Source organism: Chelonoidis abingdonii, chromosome 1 (assembly GCF_003597395.2).
Source record: "Chelonoidis abingdonii isolate Lonesome George chromosome 1, CheloAbing_2.0, whole genome shotgun sequence".
NCBI classification, from domain to species: Eukaryota; Metazoa; Chordata; order Testudines; family Testudinidae; genus Chelonoidis; species Chelonoidis abingdonii.
Window position 1 is genome coordinate 46,483,823 of NC_133769.1, and position 23,970 is coordinate 46,507,792.

General features: G+C 45.3%; 1 protein-coding gene across 3 annotated transcripts in view; it reads right to left on the reverse strand.

The window, feature by feature from the left end:
- CPED1 (cadherin like and PC-esterase domain containing 1) overlaps nucleotides 1-23,970 on the reverse strand; it is a 243,193-nt gene that overhangs the window by 20,889 nt on the left and 198,334 nt on the right. For 2 of the 3 annotated variants that reach the window (XM_032796222.2, XM_032796223.2), the window contains exon 19: nucleotides 16,182-16,318. In XM_032796222.2, the coding sequence (XP_032652113.1) occupies nucleotides 16,182-16,318 (137 nt within the window). Of the gene's footprint in view, nucleotides 1-15,561; nucleotides 15,681-16,181; nucleotides 16,319-23,970 lie in introns of those variants that run through there. The other variant, XM_075065406.1, reaches the window with a different exon arrangement.

The window sequence follows — 23,970 nt, forward strand, 5'->3', positions numbered from 1 at the left end:
TGCCTCCCTCTATTTTCTGCAGCTTTGTGACGCTGAGACTTTGAGCTCATAGATCTTTTTTCTCAGAGACTTCATTTGTTTTAATTTGCTGTTCCCATAGCTTGAAAAATCAGAATTAGCCCAAGCTTTAACCTCTGCTCATAACTCTGAGATACTGTACTTTTGCACAGATGCTACAACTCAAATTACCTTTTCTAACATTCAGTCACAAGTTTGTTTTTTTTTCACAAAAATCATTTTTTTGGCTGTCTGATTAACACAGCAGTAGGTCACTCCCGCCGCATTCCGGTTTATCATCATGTTCTTCTTGCTCATCAGGGATGCTCTGTACTGCCTCTTCATCCTGACAAACAACAGTGCCATTAACTTCCCCACTGGCCTCTGAATCAGAGTTTCCTTTTTCTTGTGAAAAACAGTGATTTAATTTTTTGGACTCATGCTGGGGAATTGAGTACTGTACACAGAAGTTAACCACACACATAAATCAGGTGTGATTATCTAAGGACCTTCGCCCTTGTTGATTACGTCAGAAAGATGTGCTTGCTTACATTCTGCGTCAGCTGCCCATATCTGCCGTCTGCTCTCCATATTCAGTACGTAAATATGTTAATTTCCCATAATTACCGCAAAAATAAATTGCACAGCATTCACAAAAATAAATTGCCACGTAATTATTTTTATTAAAGCTTCTGCCCTGTGAGATGGTGGGGTTTTGGGCTTCAGCTGCAGGGCAGGGGTCTCAGGGCTTTAGCCTCACAGGGGTGGCTGGGGAGCACCAGCAGGGCCGAATTTATGCCGATTCCCCCAATTCCCCAGAATCGGGCCCTGTGCCAAAGAGGGCCCTGCGCCTAAGGGGGCCCTGCTCCAGGGGTCTTCCATGTCATTTTGGCAGCGGGGGGTCCTTCGGTGCCACGGAAGACCTGGAGCAGTCCTCCCCCCCCCCACGGCCGAAGTGCCACCGAAGCCCCGTACCGCTGCTGAGTACTCCAATCGGGCCCCGCGGGTCATAAAACCGGCCCTGAACGCTGGGGTCAAGGCTTCAGGCTTGCAGGAGGTGCTGGGGCTGGGGGTTTCCACCTCACAGGAGGCGTGCTGGGGCTGGTTCTTCATCCCTGTGGGAGGTGCACCCGGCTTCAGCTGCAGGGCCCTCTGGACCCCCTGAAACCAGCTTGTGGTCCCCCAGAGCTGTGAATATTTTTATTGGAGCTGGGCTCTGAACAGCTCCAGCTGAATTTAAGCCCTGAACATAATCAAATGTGCAGTAGCCATAGCACCATTTACTTCAGTTCAATTGCACCAGTTTACCCCAGTTCTGCATCTGGCCTACAGCATATAATGGAAATACTTCAGCAGTGGGGCTGTGTATAAGATCAGATGATTAGCTGTGTGACATTCACAAATGAATGATTCAGTGTTTACGTCTTGGTTTCTTTACAATTGTTCCTTGCAGTCTTCAAGAAAATGGGAATTTTATCTGCGTGAGGACTACAGGATCACATTTTTACTTCATATAGTGCAACATTTCTGCAGAGACAGATGTGTTTCAGTGTCTTCAGTTGCAAAGGTTCAGTGTGAAAAATTCCCATTATGACCAAACAGGCTTCAATAAATTGTATAAGAATAGTGGAATTCCACTTCTTAGCCAGACCTATCATTATAAATTAACCACACTTATGAAATTTAAACACCTTTAAGTCCAAAACACCACTTAACCCTAAGATATTATTCAGAAAATGTAAACTAGAGTCCCTGTTTTAACAGCTGAATTTCAAGTACTTCAACAAATATTGCCTTTTCATATTTCCTGTTCTTAATTACACATGGCTCACAGGTATTTTATTACTGGGCTAAACTCGGAATAGTATTTTAGAATGATAAACAAAATACAACTTTTTTTCCTGGTTATTTAGGTTAGATTTCTGTGCATTGCTAATTGAATGGCTAGTTAGCTCTTAGAATCTCTTTCCCATGACACCTTTTAAAAAGTTACCTTGTATAATAATTAGTGCTATGCTTTAATAAGTCTCATGAATTTTACAGCGAAAACTCATTAACGATACAGTTATATGGGGTTGTGTCACACAGATGTAATACAAATTTATCCTCTATTTTGATTGCACATTTCTTTGATATAACTAGGTTATGCATATATAATTCCCCCAGCGACTAGAATCTACAGCGTAATGTAGCCTGGGTTCAATTTGCCTTAACCAGGAGTTCAAAGGCAAAGAGACTACAGATACTAGAACCTGGCTGAACGAAAATCCCTCCATGCAGAAATTTCCTTCAGTTTCAATATTTTAGATCACTTTCCTGTTTGTTGTGTTTGAAATGCAAACGTGATGGATTAGTGCTGCTAACACACCATAAAGTAAAATAAGACCCCTTATAAACTGGTTTGGGGAATTTATATCCTGTTTCATGTCACAACTAATTTGTGTCTTATTCTTTCACCACAGGTGGTCTGAAGTTCACATGAAACAGAACTGACTCACACAAACAAAAGTTAAAAACTAGTTAAATGACAACGCAAAGACATCTGGAAAACATAGCCAGGGTGAATCAGATTTCTGTTACAAAGAATCAAATACATTTTATAAATTATCTCTGAAATACACACAGATTTTAATACAAGAAATAAAACTAGATTCAAGTAAGAAAAACTGAACTAAAACCCATTTATTCTCTACGTTTTATTTATAGCAAAGTTATGGGATGGACACAATACAATAGAATTTTATTTTAGAAATGTGAATAAAAAAAGTTAAAACTGCATTCTAATTGTTTCCCTATGAAACATGAAGAAGCCACAGTAATGATCTTACAATGTATATCTGATGTTCTTAGATTTGGTGACTTTGATCCAAAAAGAGGCCAAAGTTATTTTCAAACTTCATGCAACCTATTTAATTTAATCTGTCTCTGAAATCCCAGTCCCTCATAGGTTAAGCAAAGCAACTGTTACCAGTGCACAGACACATTACACAACAATTCAGGATAGAAGGTAAAGAATTTATTTTAAAGTATTTTCACTGGAATGTGACAAGGAACATTGGAATTAACGTCTCTATTTTTTATTTATTTATTCATTTGTTAGTGCCGTAGGGATTTTACACAACCATAGATGTTGAGGTCCTCAGTATTACATCTCAGCTGTAAGAAATCACCTCCAGGAGAACAGTATCCAACAACACCATACTGAGGCACTAGTTCAGTACTGACTCAGAGGAAAGCTTTCAACCTAATAAATCATGAACATCACTTCCTGCCTAAACTGGCTTTTCCTATTCAAATGCTAACTGTGTCCAAGCCTGTTTATTTTGTTCCTTATGACAAGATTAACACAGTTCAAAAGTCAAGTTGGGTCAGGCCAAGTTAGTACTTTGATGGGAGACTTCCAAAGATAATTCAGTTGAGGCCATTGTTCCAGCTAAGGCAATCATGTTAGTCACATGCACACACATATATAAGACATATATAGAGAGAGAAGTTGCGAAATAAAAAAACAATCAAGTTTTGCTGTTTATGTATAAAGGTTTTATATATGAGATATACTTGAGATCAGAGCTCAGATACTATGGAGGCAATATGACTGGGTGGGTGGAACATTGGACTAGATTTGTTCTTGATGCTGCCACTGGCCTGCTGGTTGACTTTCAGCAAGTCACCTCCTATCTGTGACTCAGTTTGCCCATCTGTTGATAATGATACTTTGTAAAGCACTTTGAGCTCTAGAGATGAAAATTGCTATAGAACAGCTCGGTATTATAATTTACAGTGGTGAGGGAGCTCATACAAAATTCTAGAATAGATAGGTAGATAGATCAGATGAGTATATTACTTTTGAGTGGGGGAGCCATGACTGAATTATGCAGTCTTCATTTATCATCAACAAATGGCAATAGAAACTGCACAGCACTCTACACCAACCCCTCCCACCTCTCAGTCCCCAACTTATTTTGGGCATTTCTAGAACATAAGAATGGCCACACTGGGTCAGCAATGTCCATCTAGCCCAGTATCCTGTTTTTCAACAGTGGCCAATGCCAGGTGCCCCAGAGGGAATGAACAGAACAGGTAATCAAGTGATTCATCCCCTGCCGCTCATTCCCAGCTTCTGGCAAACAGGTGCTAAGGACACCATCCCTGCTCAGCCTGGCTAATAGCCATTGATGGACCTATCCTCCATGAACTTATCTAGTTCTTTTTTGAACCCTGATATAGCCTTGGCCTTCACATCATCCTCCGGCAAGCAGTTCCACAGGTTGACTGTGCATTGTGTGAAAAAAATACTTCCTTTCGTTTGTTTTATACCTGCTGCCTATTAATTTAATGTGGTGATCCCTAGTTCCTGTGTTATCACAAGGAGTAAAAGATGGTTACTCACCTTTGTAACTGTTGTTCTTCGAGATGTGTTGCTCATATCCATTCCAATTAGGTGTGCACGCGCTGTGTGCACGTTTGTCGGAAGATTTTTACCCTAGCAACACTCGGTGGGTCGGTTGGGTCGCCCCTAGAGTGGCGCTGCCATGGCGCCGGATATATACCCCTGCCGACCCAATGGCCCTTCAGTTCCTTCTTGCCGGTTACTCCGACAGAGGGGAAGGAGGGCGGGTTTGGAATGGATATGAGCAACACATCTCAAAGAACAACAGTTACAAAGGTGAGTAACCATCTTTTCTTCTTCAAGTGCTTGCTCATATCAATTCCAATTAGGTGACTCCCAAGCCTTACCTAGGTAGTGGGATAGGAGTGAGATGTCGCAGAATGTAGAACAAATGCCGCATCATCTCTGGACTGTTGAACCAATGCGTAATGTGATGCAAAGGTGTGGACCAAGGACCAGGTGGCTGCACGACATATTTCCTGGATGGGTACATGAGCCAGGAAAGCGGCAGATGAAGCCTGAGCCCTGGTAGAATGGGCGGTAAGGTGGCTCATCGGAACATGAGCCAAGTCATAACAGGTGCGGATGCACGATGTCACCCAAGATGAAATCCTCTGGGAAGAGACAGGTAGGTCCTTCATCCGGTCTGCCACCGCAACGAAGAGTTGTGGTATTTTATGGAAGGGCTTTTGTTCACTCAGTATAAAATGCGAGCGCTCTACGGACGTCTAGGGAGTGCAGGTGTTGTTCCCGGTGTGATGAGTATGGCTTCGGGAAGAAGACTGGAAGGAAGATATCCTGGTTGATATGAAAGGCCGATACCACTTTAGGGAGAAAGGCTGGATGTAGTTGCAACTGTACCTTGTCCTTATGAAACACTGTATACGGGGGGGTCTACCATGAGAGCCCGAAGCTCAGAAACTCGTCTTGCCGATGTAATGGCTACGAGGAAGGCTGTCTTCCAGGACAGGTACATCAGTGAGCAGGTTGCTAGCGGCTTGAAGGGAGCAGTCATAAGTTTGGCTAGAACTAGGTTGAGGTCCCAAGTTGGGGCGGGGTGGCGCACTTGTGGGTATAATCGCTCCAAGCCCTTGAGTAACCTCGAAACCATGAGGTGAGGGAAGACCGAGCGGCCGCTTTCCCCTGGGTGGAAGGTAGAGATCGCCGCCAAGTGCACCTTCAATGAAGATACCGCTAGGCCGTGCTGTTTGAGAGACCAGAGGTAGTCCAAGATGGTAAGGACCGGAACCTTGGTGGGAATAACATTACGTTGGTCGCACCAGCAGGAGAAGCGCTTCCACTTGGCCAGATATGCTAACCTAGTGGAAGGTTTCCTACTACCCAAGAGCACTTGTTGGACCAAGGCAGAGCAACATAACTTGGACTGGCTTAACCACGCAGTAACCATGCTGTGAGGTGAAGAGACTGCAGGTCTGGGTGGTGAAGTCTGCCGTGGTCCTGAGTTATCAGGTCCGGGCAAAGAGGTAGAGGGATTGGGTTGGCTATCGACAGGTTGAGCAACATGGTGTACCAGTGTTGCCTCGGCCAGGCTGGAGCGATCATGATGAGGTGGGCTCTGTCTCTTCAGAGCTTGAGCAGGACCCTGTGAACCAGCAGGAATGATGGGAAGGTGTAAAGCAGATGGCTCATCCACGGTATCAGAAATACGTCTGAGATCAAGCCCTTGAAGAGACCTTGGAAGGAGCAGAACGTCTGCCATTTCCTGTTCTCGTGGGAGGCGAAGAGGTCTATGCGGGGAAAGCTCCACATCCGGAAAACAGAATGGATAACTTCCGGACGAATCGACCACTCATGAGACAGGAAGGATCTGCTGAGTTGATCCGCCAGAGTGTTCCGAACCTCTGGGAGAAAAGACACTATCAGGTCTATTGAGTGGGCTATGCAGAAATCCCAGAGCTGAATAGCTTCCTGGCAAAGGGGGGAGGAACGTGCTCCTGTCATAAATGGATAGGTAAGGTAAGGGTTAAGTTTCTTTTACCTGGAAAGGGTAACCAAACACCTGACCAGAGGACCAATCAGAGAACTGGATTGTTTAAAGTCAGGGGCGGGAATTGGTATACAGGGGTCTTGTTGTTTGCTCAGTCTGTGAAGTAAAAGGTTCCTCTACCCTCCACTTATCTAAAATTTCCTTCTATAAATCTGTAAGTACCACCAGGGACGCAAAGTTAACTCTGGGCATGATGATCTTTGTGGTGTATTTTACCTGTATGATTGATTTGTGGACTGTTTAATTGGGGCTATCTTAAGATCAGACTGTTTTTCATATCTTTCTTAAAGCAAGACCTGTATTGGACTGAGTTTCTTTAAATGGCAAGATTATTTGTTTATATTTTCCTTCTTTTTTTTTATAATAAACTTTTTCTTTAAATAAACGTGTGGCATTTTCTGTTTCCTAGGGAGGCAAAGGGTAGGGAAAAGCCCCCGGCTGTGGGCTATTTTCCTAATTGCTTTCAGGGAAGGAGCACTACTGTGGCAAGAGACAACAGAATCATCCATCTGTCCTTGTGTGAAAGTTTTTTCCTGTTACTGCTACGAAAGAAGCAGACACGGGGAAAGGCAAAAGACCACCAGCTGTTGGCAGTTTGCAGTCTCAAGTTGTCCTGAGGGTAGAGAAAACGCTTATCGCTTGGGAAGTCAGAGAAACCGTTTCTTTCTGTGGCAAGCTGGGAAGGAAGGGAGAAGGGACATTTTTTCCCCTGCTTTTAGCATCTCAAGGATTTGGAATCTGGAGGTCCCACCAAGGCGAGGGTTGGGGACACCATGAGAGAGGCAAACGGGGAGGATCAGGCCCCCTAAAGTTAATTACCTGTTACCCTGACCTGGCTGGCAGCCCAAAATACCCCAGGCATGGTAGTGAGGCTTGGGGGAGTTTCCAGTAAGCCCCCAGACTTTTGGCACGCCAAAAGTCCAGGTTTGGGACAGGACAGAATTGTGGATGCTAACAGTTCAGCGTTGGTGGGACTGGGAGGCAGATTACTCACAAGCTCCTCCCTGCTTTGTTTATGTAAAAACATGGCCGTTGTGTTGGTCTGTAGCACTTGGAAAACTACCCAACGGCCTGTAACCTAGCCCTTGAAGACAGCCTGGCACCCAAGGGAGAGTGCTCTCAGTCTCCGGCACATTGAAATGTGCAAGCACCAGCTCCTGAGTTGAAATCAAAGGCCTTCGAGTGTGGAGATGTTTCCCCCGAAAAGGCTGGGCACTCCTCCACCGCGAGATGACGCGGCTGTTGTGAAGGGTCATTGAAGGCTGAGGCGGATGGGAATGGGCATCCCTGCACGACCCAGGAGGGGCGTCAACTCACCAGCCAGGGATTGAGGGAATGGACCGAAGGGATCGTAAGGATCATGTTATACTGTCCTCCTGCCAGGCAGTATACCGAGGAGCCAACCCAGTTTGAAAGGGGATTGAGACGCAGTCTGGACGTATTTGGTCACAGAACTCAGTGGACGAGGCAGCCAATGTGACCTGAAGGGGCGAGACAAAGTGCGAGCTGCGAAGTTGTCGGAAGTTTTATAGGACCTTGTATAATTGATTACCATCACCTGAAAACCACCGGCTGTGGTAAAGCAGGACCCTCGGCGAGACTGGAGTCGCAGAATGGCCCGACCGAATAGAGAGGCCAAACGGAAGGACTGTAAATTGGAAATGTTGACGGTTGACCACAAACCGGAGGTACCGTCTGTGCGGAGGGTAAATGGCAATGTGAAAATATGCATCCTTCATATCGAGGGCGGCATACCAGTCTCCCAGACCCAAGAATGAGATGATGGTCCCCAGGGATACCATGCGGAACTTCAACTTTATCATGAACTTGTTGAGTCCTCGCAGGTCTAGGATAGGTCTGAGACCTCCCTTCGCCTTGGGGTTTAGGAAATAGCAGGAATAGAACTCCTTGCCCTTCGAGTCCTTCGGTACCTCCTCTATAGCTCCCATGGCAAGGACCGTCCATACCTCTTGCAAGAGGAATTGCTCGTGAGAGGGGTCCCTGAAGAGGGATGAGGATGGGGGGTGGGAGGGAGGGGGTGAAATAAACTGGAGCTGGTATCTGAATTCTACCGTGCATAGGACTCAACGATCCAAAGTTAGTTGGGTCCACGCAGGGAGAAAAAGGGAAAGGAGGTTGTAAAATGGAGGGGAAGGATCCTGGGAAACAACTGGTATGCCGTCCTCAGGCGTGCCTTCAAAAGTTTGGTTTGGGTCCCGCAGGTGGTTTGGAGGCACCCTGATTCTGACCCCTTTGGGGTCCTGATGCCATCTGCGATTGCCTCAGCTGCACCTTCTGCTGAAGTCCTGTCGTGGCCTAGGCGGGGGGTAAGAGCGGTGAGGCTGGGGATGGAAGGACTGCGCTGAGTCACTGATGTGTGCATCCCGAGTGAAACGTGATCACCCTGTTATCCTTCAGGCTTTGCAGCCTAGGGTCAGTTTTTTCAGAAAATAGGCCTTGGCCATCGAAGGGCAAGTCCTGTATGGTGTGTTGCAGTTCAGGTGGAAGGCCTGACACCTGAAGCCATGATATTCGCCTCATGGCAATTCCTGAAGTCAGAGTTCTGGCTGCAGAGCCTGCTGCATCCAGCGAGGCCTGGAGGAAAGTTCTTGCCACCTTCTTCCCTTCCTCCAAAAGGGCAGCAAACTCCTGACGGGAGTTTTGGGGAACTAACTCCGTGAATTTTCCAACCGTCACCCAGGTGTTATAGTTGTATCACCTAAGGAGAGCTTGCTGGTTTGCCACCATGAGTTGGAGGGCCCCAGCAGAGTATACCTTGCAGATTAGTAAGTCCATGCGCCTAGCCTCCTTTGATTTTGGAGCCGGAGCTTGCTGGCCATGGCGCTCCCTTTTGTTGACTGATTGCATGACAAGGGAGCAGCGAGGAGGGTGCACGTGCAGGTACTTGTACCCCTTAGAGGGCACCATGTACTTCCGCTCAGCTCCCCGGCCGTGGGCGGAATAGAGGCTGGAGACTGCCAGATGGTATCGGCATTTGCTTGGATTGTGCTAATGAATGGCAAGGCCACTCTTGTGGGGGTGTCAACTGACAAAATATCCACCACAGGGTCCTCTGTCTCCAGGACCTCCTCCACCTGAAGATTCATATTCAGGGCTACGCGTCTCAGGAGGTCCTGATGTGCCCTCAGGTCAATTGGAGGAGGGCCCGAGAAGGATGTCCCCACCACCACTTCATCTGAAGAGGAGGAAGAGGAAAGGCCAGGGACAAGAGGGTCCTGCGTGGGCTCCTGTTCTTGGGCGACATCAGGCTCAGGTGGAACCTGAGAGTCTGTTGAGTGCATGGGAGCTTCCTCCGTACCCGCAGGAGGCGGGTGGCTGACAGTCACCTCCAGCACCCGGTGTTCCGATGATACAGAGCATGATGGCACTGGAGGCACACCTTGGGCTTGGTGATATGCCCAAGGTGTCCAGAATGACCACTGATGAGGTCTTTGTTCTTGGGCCTGGGTCTCCTGGAAGACTCGGCTGGGCACATCTGAGTCACGGTCCTGTGCATAGGAAGCACTGTCCGTGTGAGATGACACAGATGTGTGTCCAGATGGCCATGGAGGAGCTGAAAAACCCTGGGAAGGGTCTCCATCTCTAGACGATCTCTCTCTGTGCGGTGCCGGAGAGCGGTACCAGGCGCCATACCGGTACTGGGAACGAGATCGGGACCTGTGACCGGAGCGGTGCTGGGAGGTCGACTGGGATCTCGAAGCTCGATGTCTAGAGCGGCTGCGAGAGGCAAGGTGCTGGGAATGGTGCCGGGAGCTAGATCAGTGCCAAGAGTACCGGGCCGGCGAACAGGACGCTGAACAGTGCTGCGAGTGCAACCGGTACCGAGATGGAGAGTGGTGCCGGGACTGGAGAGGCGTCGGGACCAGGATCAGCGATGGGCCCGAGATCGCTGGTGGGACAGAGGATGGTCTCAGCAGGGCAGGCTTGCCGAACGATTGTATAACCCGCACTGGCAGTGCCGGGGGTTGAGGCGGCTCAGATTCCGTCAGCGCGATGAACTCCCTCGCCATGGAAAAGGTCTCCGGCGTGGAGGGAATAGTGAGCTCAACTACAGCATGCGCCGGGGAGCTTTCAGGCACTGGACTCGACGGCCCTTGTAGGACCGGAATCGACAGTGCCGAAGCTGGCGGTGCAGCGGCAGGTGTCGGTGCCGGGCAGTCTGACTTAGGTGGGTGCTCCAACTGTGTGCAGGCAGCACGGAAGCAGTAGGAGTCTTATGTTTCTTAACCCGCGGGGAGAGGGAACGGTGCTGAGCAGACATCTGTGCCGGCGACAGTTGGTGCTGAGAGGCCTTAGCAGTACCTTAGCGGAAGAGATGCTTCTGCCTGATGCGGACTGTCTGGTGCTTGGTGCCGAGGGCGGAGGTGTAAGAGCTGCCTCCATCAGGAGCTGTTTGAGACGAAAGTCCCACTCCTTCTTCGTCCTGGGCTTGAAGGCCTTACAGATCTGGCACTTATCCGAGAGATGAGATTCTCTGAGGCACTTAAGACAGGAGTCGTGGGGATCTCCCATTGGCATTGGCCTGTGGCAGGTCGAGCACGATTTGAAGCCCAGGGAACCAGGCATGGGCCCCAGTACCGGGTGCGGGGAAGGGGCTAATCCCCAAACCCCTCTCAACTATAAACACTAACTATATTATAGAACGATTAAAACTAACTACAACTATAGAAATTATAACTATATACACAAGGATTAGTAAGAGAACTACGAGTAGCTAGGGATGTGGAGATCAGCAAAGCCACGCTCCACTGTTCCAACGACCGACACGGGCAGTAAGAAGGAACTGAAGGGCCGTTGGGTCGGCAGGGGTATATATCCGGCGCCATGGCAGCGCCACTCTAGGGGGCGACCCAGCCAACCCACCGAGTGTTGCTAAGGTAAAAATCTTCCGGAATGTGCACGCCAGGCGCACAACCTAATGGGAATGATAGAGCAAGCACTGAAGAAAATAACAACTTCTATACTGTCCATACCAGCATATATATAACATCATACAAAGGGTGCAAGCCTTTCAGAAGTGTGCCGATTCTCAGAAACCTGATTAAGGTCACGTCAGTAAACAGAAGGTCTCTTCCTAAGTATAAATAACAAACAGTTTGGTAAAAAATAAGGTAAAAGTTAAGAAGCTATAAAATAAATAAAATTGCAAGCCCCCCGACGGTGGCGACCAGGCAGTGTGAAAGTGCCACCGAAAATCACTGACATGCGCCTACAACGCACGCATCCCAAGGCCACCCTGCTCTATAATCCCCTTACTCCCTCCTCTCCAAGCGAAAATCCAATCTAGAACACTCCTAACAGAACCGTCCAACCCTACCAGCCCAGTTCTGACCTTTCCAAAATTGCAAATACCTCTGTGAGAAAGGGTACCAACATGGGCAGCAGAAGCTACAGGTTGAGGCACTGGCCCAAACCCGTAGTTCCAACCAGGGCATTAAGATGGCGTTGAACGCCAGGGGGACTAAGCTCACATGGAAGCCGTTCCATACCCCTAACCATTTTTGCTGCCATTTTCTGAACCTTTTCCAATTGCAATATACCTTCTTTGAGAAGGGGTGACCACATTGGCATGCAGGATAGCTACATGGTTTGAGCACTGGTCTGCTAAACCCAGGGTTGTGAGTTCAATCCTTGAGGGGGGCATTTAAGGATTGGTCCTGCTTTGAGCAGGGGGTTGGACTAGATGATCTCCTGAGATCACTTCTAACCCTAATGATCTATGTGGGCATACCAGGGATTTATATAGAAGCAATATGATATTTTTTATCTTATTATCTATCCTGTTCTTAATGATTCCCAACTGACTGGATGTTTTCAGGGAACTATCCACAATGATTCCAAGATCTATTTCTTGAGTGGTAACAGCTAATTTAGACCCCATCATTTTATATGTATAGTATAGTATATGTATATATATAGTATATGTACATTGCTCCTTTCTTCTTCTTCTAATCTCCCTGTACATTTCAGCTTTGAAATATTTTGCGTATTGTATTATAGAAATAACCACATTAGTCTGGGTGGAATTTAGCTTTGAGCACTAGTGGAGGTCACTAATGTACATAACAGTTTGAAATTAATATCAGAATTTGGGAGATGTAAATATTTATGATGGTTATCATGATGTCATGTGATATAAACATGTTCATTCACAAAAAATATGCACAGTACTGATACTGTCCACTTAAACACCTTTCAAAAGGAACAAAAAACTGTTAAAGTATAAATGCATTAAAATATGCAGAACATTTAATAAAGTCCTTTTAGAAGAACACCTAATTAACAACACGGTATTTAGGACTTGATTCTCACTTACACGAAGGCCCTTTTACAGAGTTGTGAAAAGGTACCTAAATGTGATCAGTCCCTGACAATCCAATGCAAAACAACTTTAGGGCCACTCCCGCTCAGTCAACTCACATAGGAATAAGTCCCTCCTACTGCAGAGCATCTACTCACATGATCCAAGATCTCCCCATATTTGATTTAGTCACTTATGCTCAAACTATCCCAAAATACTTCAGAGAGTTAATCTCATTGCAAAGTCAAAATAAAAATAATACCAGAGGGAAAGAAAAATTAAGGTGCACTGGAGAAATATAGCAAAAGCTAAAACGCCACAGAAATTAGATTTTAACAAAGAACAGACTCGTTAAAAGAACTGTCTCAAACAAATGTCTGTGCTGAGACAAGAGCATCCAGTCAACAGATTTCTGCCCCATGGAAGGTTATTTGACAAATCTTTTAGCTTTACAGAGTTTCTAATTGCTTATTATAATAGAGTCAACTGCCTCCAGAGCACCTCCTTGGAGCCAGGGGTACTTCAGCACTGCCCTGTCTCTGTTTGCTCCTTCTTCAGGACTTAAACTCCACACAGTCCAAAGGAAATTATACATTTCCCCCTGGGGTCCAGTTTATTCAGTGCTCAGGTCCATTGGCCCTCCAGGCCCCAACCACAGTTCAGTGTCTCTCTTTTGATAATCCAAAATAACACAGCCTTTCAAAAGCGAAGTACAAACTCCTAGGGTTGTCAAGTTTGGTTGGAGGAATTCCTGGAGATTTTATCACATGACAGAATCTATTATGCAAGAGTAATCTTTAATTCCTGGAGACTCCAGGACAATCCTGGAGAGTTGGCAACCCTACAAACTCTCCAAGCCCTCATCCCAGTTTCAGCTGGGCACAGACTGTCTTCTGTCAGGGTCTGGTTTTCCGCCTCCTGCCTGGAGTCTGTAAAAGCAGCAAAGAATCCTGTGGCACCTTATAGACTAACAGATGTTTTGGAGCATGAGCTTTCGTGGGTGAATACATGCATCCAACAAAGTGGGTATTCACCCATGAAAGTTCATGCTCCAAAATGTCTGTTAGTCTATAAGGTGCCACAGAATTCTTTGCTCGTTTTACAGATCCAGACTAACATGGCTACCCCACTGATGCCTGGAGACTGTCCTTCTATACAAGTCCTCCCCACTGATGCCTTCCTACCTGCTGACTCAGGGCCCTGTAGGAGCCTTCATTGTCTTTACATACTCTACAGAGACAGCCACCATTTCCTGCATTTCCCCCTGCCCCGGCGCCACAGCTTTCTGCTGCTCTTATACTGGAATCACCTGATTCCTTTCAGAGGGGCTCATTCTGTAATCAGGGCAGGAACTAACCTCCAGCCATTAAGGGGTGAGCCAGTTGGTTGCACTTCCCATTTTGTACTGTCTTTATCATTAATAGAGCGTCAATGTAGTTTACATGTGACCTGATTCTGATCTGACACTGGTGTAAATAACTGCCTTCAATGGAGTTACTCAAGATTTACACCACCAGAGCTGAGATTAGAATCAGGCTCACGAACTTCAGGCATGCATACTTCTATTTTAATGGACCCTTTAACAAATGTTGGGACTGATTTTGGTGCTGGTGAGAGGGAGGGAGTGTTGTACTGGTCAGTCATGCACTGGGTGACTAGGCACTCTGTACACTTCCCAACTCAGTTCTGGGAATGCACCTTCACTGGGACATGCTGCTCCCTTGTTATCTACAGCCTTTGATTCACTGGCCAATTTGTGGTGGGTTATTGATGTGAACAAATAGCCACATACCTTAAGGGCTAGGCTGAGGCCATCAAACTCTTCATTTGTGACCTCTACCACTCCAAAGGTGACTGTGCTATACATGGGGGCAAATCCAACTCCCACTGTCTGGCACAATTCTGCTGCGCATATGGGAGAAGGATTTGAAGAAGCCATGGAAGGCATCCACACTCACAGCCTGATATGGAGTCTAATTTCATGGTGGCTCTGAGTGCAGCAACAGGCAGTAAACTGGGGGTGAGCTGGAGAATTTGATGCACTGTCTCTGGTCCATGCCCTCCATGAAAGGGAATGCTAAAGCTTTGAAGGTTCTGTGGAGTTATTTCAGTACTGCTCCTCTGCCTGAAGCAGTGAATTCCTCTTTTCCCCATGGAAATGAAGTTAATCTGGATTTACACCAGTGTAACTCAGATTGGAATTGGGCCCAGTGGCTAAGGACTCAGCAACAATGTGGCAAAGTGTGCATTCGCGCTTGCATAAAAAGTGTATTTTAACTTTAAAAAAATCGCATTCCCTTGCAAACTGTCCCTGCATTACCATGACATTGCTCCAGCTGAGAGAGCCCTGAGCCTGTGCTAGATCATTCAGCAGTGATTGCTCCAAGATAGTATCAGACTGTTATCCTGTTGGGAACTATCTACAATATCCCAGGCCCTCTTCTCTTTTAATAACGGGGACATTTGGAGCTAGATGCACCGTAAATTAGGGGCAAGTATTCTCCCTAGCACCTGGTCCAGAAATGAAATGGCTTTAGTGTAGCCACTCCAATTTATGCAGGTGTAACTGATAGCAGAATTTGTCCACAGCTGGATTTGCCCAATCCAGAAGAGTCCCCATCTCAGGGAAAAAAACAATGGGAGAAAGAAGCCAGATTTCAATGAAGGACTTTGTGCTGGCTGAGAAGTGGCCAGTTAAGAAGAAAGGAAGGAAGAAAAATACAAAAGAGTAATTATTTTTTTCTGAATAGAGAAGGTCTCTGGTTTAATCCAAAAGACATTTTTTTTTTACCTAGGAAATATATTGTCAAAAATCTTTATAACCATTACTTACTTTCTGGACACTTGTATTCCCAGTAATTGTACCTGAATCTCAGCTCAGAGATCTCTCTCAAATGTTATACAGTCATACCATGCCTATTAAGAAGACACTGTATTTCCAAGCAATCACCTTAGAAGTTTCACTATAAGAAAAGAATGTGTAAGAAGACTTTGTAAGATTAGTATGCACAAGCAATGCCATGCATGAGGTATACAACAGAAGAAACAAAGCTTGCATGCAAAGTATGTGTCAGTCTCTAACAATAATGCAAATTATTTTTCACTTGTAAGGCTTACATGCTTACTACTGCCAAATGTACTACAGGTATTTCATAGCCATCTATCTGTTATGTCTTGAAATTTCATTAATATCAACTGAAGGTCTATGTCAAATGGCAGCATAAAAATATACATTATAAAAGGTTCAATTCTACATAATCATTGTTTGTCATTGTGATTTGAATCCCTTCTAACATTCCTCTAGCAATGTTATAAAAAGTGATTTTTCTTATACACTAATCACACTGCATATTTCTTCACATTTGTAAAGAACTTCAGGACAATAAAGTTCAGTGTGAATAGATATGGATGATTTATCTTCTGTCATAGATACAGCAGGTGAAAAAGATAAATTGGTTGCATACCTTTCTGCCTTCTACACATTGCTGGAGCTCTGGCTTAGTCAGGACAGAATACTGACAGTTGTGTGGCTGCCATGTTATTTCTCGCCAGTCACAGGTTCTGTTGTCAGAACAGCTGAGGCAAGGCACAATCCACTGCCCTGGAAAAGAGCAAAATATCTTTTGACTCTCCTACATATTTTTGTCAGCAGGCTAAGGTACTCTTACTACGTAATTAATGACACACTGTCTAGTTCTGTCTCATGTAGGTTTTAATAATTTTTAACTCTCTGTTATTTTGGAAGCTTGAAAATAGTATTTCTTGCTCCAGTGCTAGCTCCTTTTCCAGTTAGCAAACACTGGTATTTTTGCTTCACCTGAAAAATTTGGGAATGTCTAGATCCAGTGTTTTAATTTGGCTCATTCCTAGTTTTCCTTCCTTGTACCAGCCAATCCTTGCTAGGAAAGGAAGCATGATTCAAGTGGATAATGCATAAAAACGAGACAGAGATGAAGATGCGGAATAGAATTTTTAAAAGTGCTTAAGTGACTGAGGAGCCTAAGTCCCATATTCAAAAGTGACTTTGGTGCTAAGGTCTCACTGAAAGTCAATGAGATTTAGATTCTTAAATGCCTATTGTGACAAAGTTCCTCCTCTACCTTGGTGGGTCCTGCGCTTCTTGGCAGATTTGCTCACCTCAGTGATCTTCCCCACAGTCTGGGTCAACTCCTCCGGTGTCTGATCAGGAGTTGGGAGGTTTGGGGGGAACCCGGGCCCGCCCTCTACTCCGGGTTCCAGCCCAGGGCCCTGTTGATCGCAGCTGTCTATAGTACCTCCTGTAACAGCTGCATAACAGCTACAACTCCCTGGGCTACTTCCCCATGGCCTCCTCCAAACACCTTCTTTTTCCTCACCACAGGATTTCTCCTGATGTCTATAATGCTGGTCTCCTCATATCCTCCAGCAGACACTCTCTCACTCTCAGCCTCCTTACCTTCTTGCTTCCCAGTCCTCACTCGCCACTCCTTCTCCTCTGGCTCCTCCCTGCCTGATGGGGTGAGTCCTTTTTAACCCAGGTGCCCTGATTAGCCTGCCTGATTGGCGCAGGTGTTCTAATAAGAGCTACTCACTGCCTTTAGAAAGGTCTTAATTGGCTCCAGGTGCCTTGATTAACCTGGAGCAACTGCCATTTGGTTACCATGGTCCTAGGGATTTGTTTAGCCTGGGGCTAACATACCTGTTTCTCATTACTTTACTGTAGCCATCTGGCCTTGCCCCATCACAATATGTTGTTTTTTGAAAATAGGACTTAGGTTCCTAAGATGTGGTTTACACTACAGACCTTTATCGGTATAACAACATCGCTTAAGGGTGTGAAAAATCCACACCCTGAGTGACGTAATTATACTGACCTATTCCCCCCTCCACCCCCTCCCCAGAGACAGCACCATGTCTCCTATCGCAATAGCTACCACCTCTTGGGTAGGTGGATTAACTAAGCTGATGGGAGAGCTCTCTTCCATAAGCTTAGAGCATCTTTATTAAAGCACTATGGTGCCACAGCCACATCAATGTGGCATTTTAAGTGTAGATGTGCCCTAAGTTACATATGTGCTTTTCAAAATTTTACCCCTAAGTCTTAGTGAAAATTAATAGAACTAAGGGTGTATCTCCATAGCGAGTTAATGCACAGCAAGCCAGGGTGTGACTCTATACAGCACACCAGCTTGCCATGCACTTAGTCTCAGTGTGGACCGTACTACCATGCACTAAACGTTCCCTAGTGCACTTTGACATACTCTTGTTTCAAATGCACTATGTTAAACTGCACTACAAAACTTTTAGTGCCTAGTAGCAGGATCTACAAGGTGATTCAGTGTATGGCCAACCAGTGTGCTACAGAATCACACCTTGGCTTGCTCCACACTAACTTACCATATAAAGACTCCCTCAGGCTCTGAAGAGAGTTGAAGAGACCTGAAAGTGCTCAACCCTCATGAGGCCAGTTCTACACTAGGAAGACTTTGCTCGTGCCAACTGCAACCCACCCATCCCTGCTCTGGAGAAACAAACTCCATTAGTAAAAATGCACCTTTGCCAGTTTAACCATATCAAAAGTAGGGCTTTTGCTGGCACAGCGGTGTTGGGCACACATCACACCTCTTCACACCCCCTACTAATGTAGCCAGCCAGCAAAAATTTGCAGTATAGTCCTGGTCCTCGGTATTTGATAGCCTCTCTTCTACAACAGCGGTTTCTCTTACTGCAGCATCCTCTCTGTAGAAGATGCTGGCAGCTGCTTCTGCAGTGGCAAGCTTACAATATTAAACTGAGTCTTGTAAGTGGTTATTGATTTATTTGTTCTAACTTCTCATTAACAGGAAAAACTATTATTTACAATCATCTTTCCCAGAAGATTTCCTTAGGGCTGAGATCAGCCCTTCTACATTTTCAGTTGGGATGCAATTGAGGCTCAAATCATCTTCATATATTCTTAGGTTTTAGGCCAGAAGGGATCATTCGATCATCTAGTCTGACGTCCTGTATAGACCACAGAATTTCATCCAGTTACTTCTATACTGAGACCAATAACTGATGTTTAACTAAATCACTTCTTCTAAAAGGCATCCAATCTTGATTTGAAGACATCAGAGATGGCATATCCACCACTTCCCTTAGTAGTTTGCTCCAATGGTGAATCTCCTCACTGTTGTTATGGTTGTGACTTATTTCTATTTTAAAATTGTCTGGGTTTAATTTCCAGCCATTGGTTCTTGTTCTACCTTTCTCCACTAGGTTAAAGAGGCCTTTATAACCCAATACTTTATTCTCATGAAGGTACCTTATAAACCATAATCAAGTCACCTCTCAAGCTCTTTAATCTCTCTCTGTGAGGCTTTTTTTTCAGCCCGCAATGATTTTTCTGACTCTTTTCTGCACCCTCTCTAATTTATGAAATGTGGACACTAGAACTGTACACAGTATTCCAGTATCGGGCTCACTAATGCTGTGTAGGGAGGTAAAATCACCACCTTACTCCTACTCAGTGCTCCTGTTTATACATCCATAGGTCCCATTAGCCTTCTTTGCCACACCACTGCACTGGCCAATCACATTGAGTTGCTTGTCCACTATAATGGCTAAATCCTTTTCAGAGTCTCTGCTTTCAGAATACAGTCCCCCATTCAGGAGGTACAGGTTGCATTCTTTGATCCTAGAGGTATGACCTTGCATTTGACTATATTAAAATACAGTGTGTTTGAATGGACTCAGCTTACCAAGCAACCCAGATCCCTCTGTATGACTGCTCTGCCCTCAAGTTATATACCACTCCACCAATCTTTGTCTCCTCTGCAAATGTTATTATCAGTGATTTTATATTTACCTCCAGATCACTGATGAAAATGTTGAACAACATTGGGACTAGAACCCCGCAGAACCCCACTAGAACATACCCATTTGATGATGATTTCTCATTGACAACTACTTTCTAAGATCTGTTTGAACCTGCTGGCTCATTACTGGGCACCATTACTTCCCCACTGCAACATCCAGCCAATAGAGGGATCCATAACCCCTCCAGCACAAGAAAGGGAAATATTGCTAGAGGGGACCCGGAGGTTGTGTTAGATAAAGAGTAACCAGCTGGAGGCAGCGGGCTGGGAGTTGGTGGCAAAGAGAAGGCCAGACAGGTTGGGATTTGGGAGCCAGTTTGGAAAGCAGCCTCTTGCTGGCAAAGGGTCAAGTGGCAGTTGTACCAGATAGAAACTCAGAAGTATCCTGCAGGGGAGTGTGGAAAGTGAGCATATGGACAGGGCTGACTAAGAGTATAGGTGCTGGACAAGAGGACTGGGCTCTGGCTGGGGGCTCTTCAGGCCCGTGTGTGACAGCCTGCAGGAGAGCAGTGGCCTGGAATGAGTACCTTTGGCACCAGGCCATAGGGGTCCCACCTCCTTACCCCATACTGGACTGTCCTCAGGGGCTGTGTTAGGAACTTAATTTAATGTAACTTAAAGCAATCATTTATTGCACCATTTATTGCTGGCATCCTTCGCTATTCCTCAGATGCTGTGCTGATGGAAACACACCAAGGGCTAGAGACTGAAGGGCCTAGTGCATGGAGCTCCTCTAGCACTTGCCGCTAAGCCTATGGTACGCCCAGAACACTACCAGCCATATAGGGGACTGCTGTTCCACAGCACTCAGAGGGTATGTCTACAACACAGCAAAGAAAAACCCACAGCAAACCCAAGTCAGTTGGCATGGATCAGCTGCAGGTTTTTCTTTGCTGTGTATACATACCCAGAGCGACTTCCTGCAGTGGGGCCGGTTACAATAGTCATATGGCCAGAGCTGATGAAATACCTCACATACATGCATTACTTTCCATAACTGGACATCTCTGGGCCTAGTTGTCTGGAAGACACATTGCCAACTTAACATTGATAAGTGCAAGTGACATAGGAGTTGTAAGTTCAAACAAATTGAAGGTATGTAACTTGCTATAAGGTGGGTCAAGCGGGTAAAGAGACTCAACAAACAGAGGTTGGATCAGGTTCAATATTGCTACTCCAGTGAGGATAAATAGCATGAAGTCTTGGCTTCAAGTCTATCCTGATAAGGCTAAGGTCAATGTATTGGTTGTGCAGTATGGAGGAGGAATCTTTGCAGATAAGCAAATGCCTGTGGATTCTTCAATTCCTTGCTTGGTACATTTTTTTCTTGTTCGTTAATAGGACAAAAATTCAGTCAGTGCTGATTTAACTGAATGGTTTATTTTAAAATTGTAGGCTTGGGGATATGCTTTTCAGGGGACTTCTGAGCAATAGCTCCATATTTGTAGGCCTCTGACAGCTCAAGAAAAACCAGAAAGCCTGAAGAGATCCATAGCATATAGGGTACTGAGTCACACTAAATCAGAAGGGCTACGAGATTTTGGGGGATTGGCAATGGGATCCAGATGTAAACATTTTAATCTTATTTTTGCAAGTCCTGCACAGGTCAGTAGTGATTCCATGTCACTGTTATCCAATGGCTGTTCAATGGCCTATGTGATATGATTGCTGTCTCAGTTTGATTTCTAGTGGACACATCAGAAAAACTACTGTCACTTTCGGCAGATTTGCCAGTCTCCACAGAGAGGCCAAGGATGAAATGGTTGCAGAACCCCCTCCTGGAGATGGTCTCTCCAAACAGGTGTTAAGGCACATAAGTAAAACAGTTTTAGGGGGGATCTTCCACTGCTTACACACATGCTTTACTACTTCTGAGGAGAAACATTAGTTCAGTCTCTGTTGCTGTCAACCCACTTTCAACTTGACTTGAACAGAGCGTAATGCATTTGAGTCTCTGCACTGACATCTCATTTATTTGCTAAATGCTAGCTCTGTTTGGCTCTGAGAACCCATCATGTCAGAGATTGCCACTGTCACTGTGTGCTTTGCAGCTTGCGGTAATAGATCTGAGGAGTCGTGGTGAATGGTCAACTGCTTGAGCTGTCTGCTCTCACCACTATGCTAGGGTGGCAGGCTGTGGACAGGAGCAGGGAAGGCAGAACAACAGAAACAAGGTTTCTAAAGATCTGCCTGTCACTTTTCTGGCTCTCGTTACACTAGTCCAGCTTTTGGATGCACAAGTTTATTCAGGCAGCCTAAGCCCCATTAGCCTTATGTGCCAGGCCCCCTTGCAGGATTAGGAAAATTTTGGACACTGCTATGGACATGTTTAATTTTAATCTATAAAAATATAGCAGAGCATGAGACTGTGGAAAACAAGACTGCTGGGTCCTAGATACTTTGAGAGTTTCTTCCTGACACCTTGATGAGAAAGAGGATTTGCACAGGGGTGACCCCAAACATACGGAGGGGAAATCTGGAAGCAAATATATTTGGTAAGTGGCAGAGTGTTTTGGCTTATCAGACAGATAAATATAGAGTCCTCCCACATAAAACTGGCATAAATATTTCCTGTCAGCCCTTGGAAAGCCCCTGCAAGAGCATGGAAAGGGCAATATTTGTCCTACAATCCTGCCACTGTGCAAGGTAATGCACTACCTAGCTCACACTGCTACGTACTGTACACATACACGCATATGCCTAGAGGTTGTATTAGTGAATGATGTACAAAGGTCCTTATTCAAAGCCTGCTAAAGTAAACAGGCATATTTCCTTTGACTTGAGTGGGCTATGGATCTGGCCCTAGAGTTCTAGCTTTTGCTGTTCAAACTGGTGGGGGTGTCTATATATTTAGGGATTTCATTAGGCAGGTGATTTGCCACTATGCAGCATAGGGAGGAAAGGTTCTGTGGGTTAGGGCACTAGACTAGGATTTCGGAGATTTGGCTTCAAACCCTTCCTCTGCCACAGACTTTCTGTGTGACCTTGGGCTAGTCTCTGTGCTTCAGTTTCCCGTCTTTAAAACTTTCCTACTTCACTTTGGTGCTGTGAGGGCAAATACATTAAAGATTCTCAGGCATTCAAACACTATGGTAACAGCAGCCATGTTAGTACCTCACAAGATCTAGTTCATACCATTACTGCTATGGTCCCTTTTAGAATAACAGAGTAAGAACAGAATGTTTGTCTTACTTTGAATTTCCTGACCTAATTTGGGTTGTGACTCAAATCTAGGGCCTGGGAGTTTTGTTCACAGAGAATTAAAAAAATATTCCCAATGTAAAAAGTTGTTAAAGAGCATCTCTAATGGTAAATTATTTGTGGGGAGGAGTGGTTTAAATTTAGGAATCGTATAAAAACTGGGCATTTAATTTCCTCACATTTCAATTTCTTCTTGCAAATCAAATACATAAAAGTTCTGGTAGTAACTAACTTCTGAGATCGCACTTCCTTTACATAACTTTCTTCTTAATATCACATCTCTTTATGAGCTGCTATGTTTTTAAATCAGAAACTGAAAAAGCAAAATATTGAGGAACTGAAATGTCTGAACAATAAAAGTTAAACTTTGGTGACTGAAAATGATAAGTACCATATAGAAAGCTTCTTCAAACAGTCTGTGTGATCTATAATCACTAGAGCCCTCCCTATATTTAATAAATAAGTAGATCGATCCTATAGCACAGGGGTTCTCAAACGTCATTGCACCATGACCCCCTTCTGACAACGAAAATTACTACACAACCCCAGAAGGGGGGACTGAAGCCTGAACCCACCCAAGCCCCCCTGCCCTGGGCTGGGGGTGGGCAAAGCCCAAGCCCCACCACCATGGGTGGGGAGGAGGGGGCAAAGCCCAAGAGCTCAGCGCCAGGCAAGGGGCCTATAACCTGAACCCCTTCACCCAGGGTGAAGCCATCGGGCTTTGTCTTTGGTCCCGGGTAGTGAGGCTCAGGCTTTGGCCTCAGCCCCACGTGGTGGGGCTCAGGCTTCAGCTTCGGCCCTGGGCCCCAGAAAATGTAATGCCAGGCCTTTGGGGTCCCGACCCATAGTTTGAGAACCACTGCTAAAACATATGCTAAAAATTTGAGTGAATGATAATGTATGTTATAACAAACGTTGTATAGGAAGCATTATTCAATGCCGACAGGAAATCTATAGAATTAAGAGTGGTTATACTCATATGTACTTTTAAAAGGCTGCAACTTCATATATTTTTGTATATAATAATTATTCCCTTTACCAGCTGTGAATTAGTAATATTGGATGAAATGAGTACCGAATGAAAACAGCATCATGCAAAATAGCCATAGATTTTGCCTTTTTGACATTTGAATGATACTGAGGCATTGCAATTAGCATACTGAGCCAGCTGTCCACCCAACCACACATGCACATCCAACTCTGAGAAACACTGAGG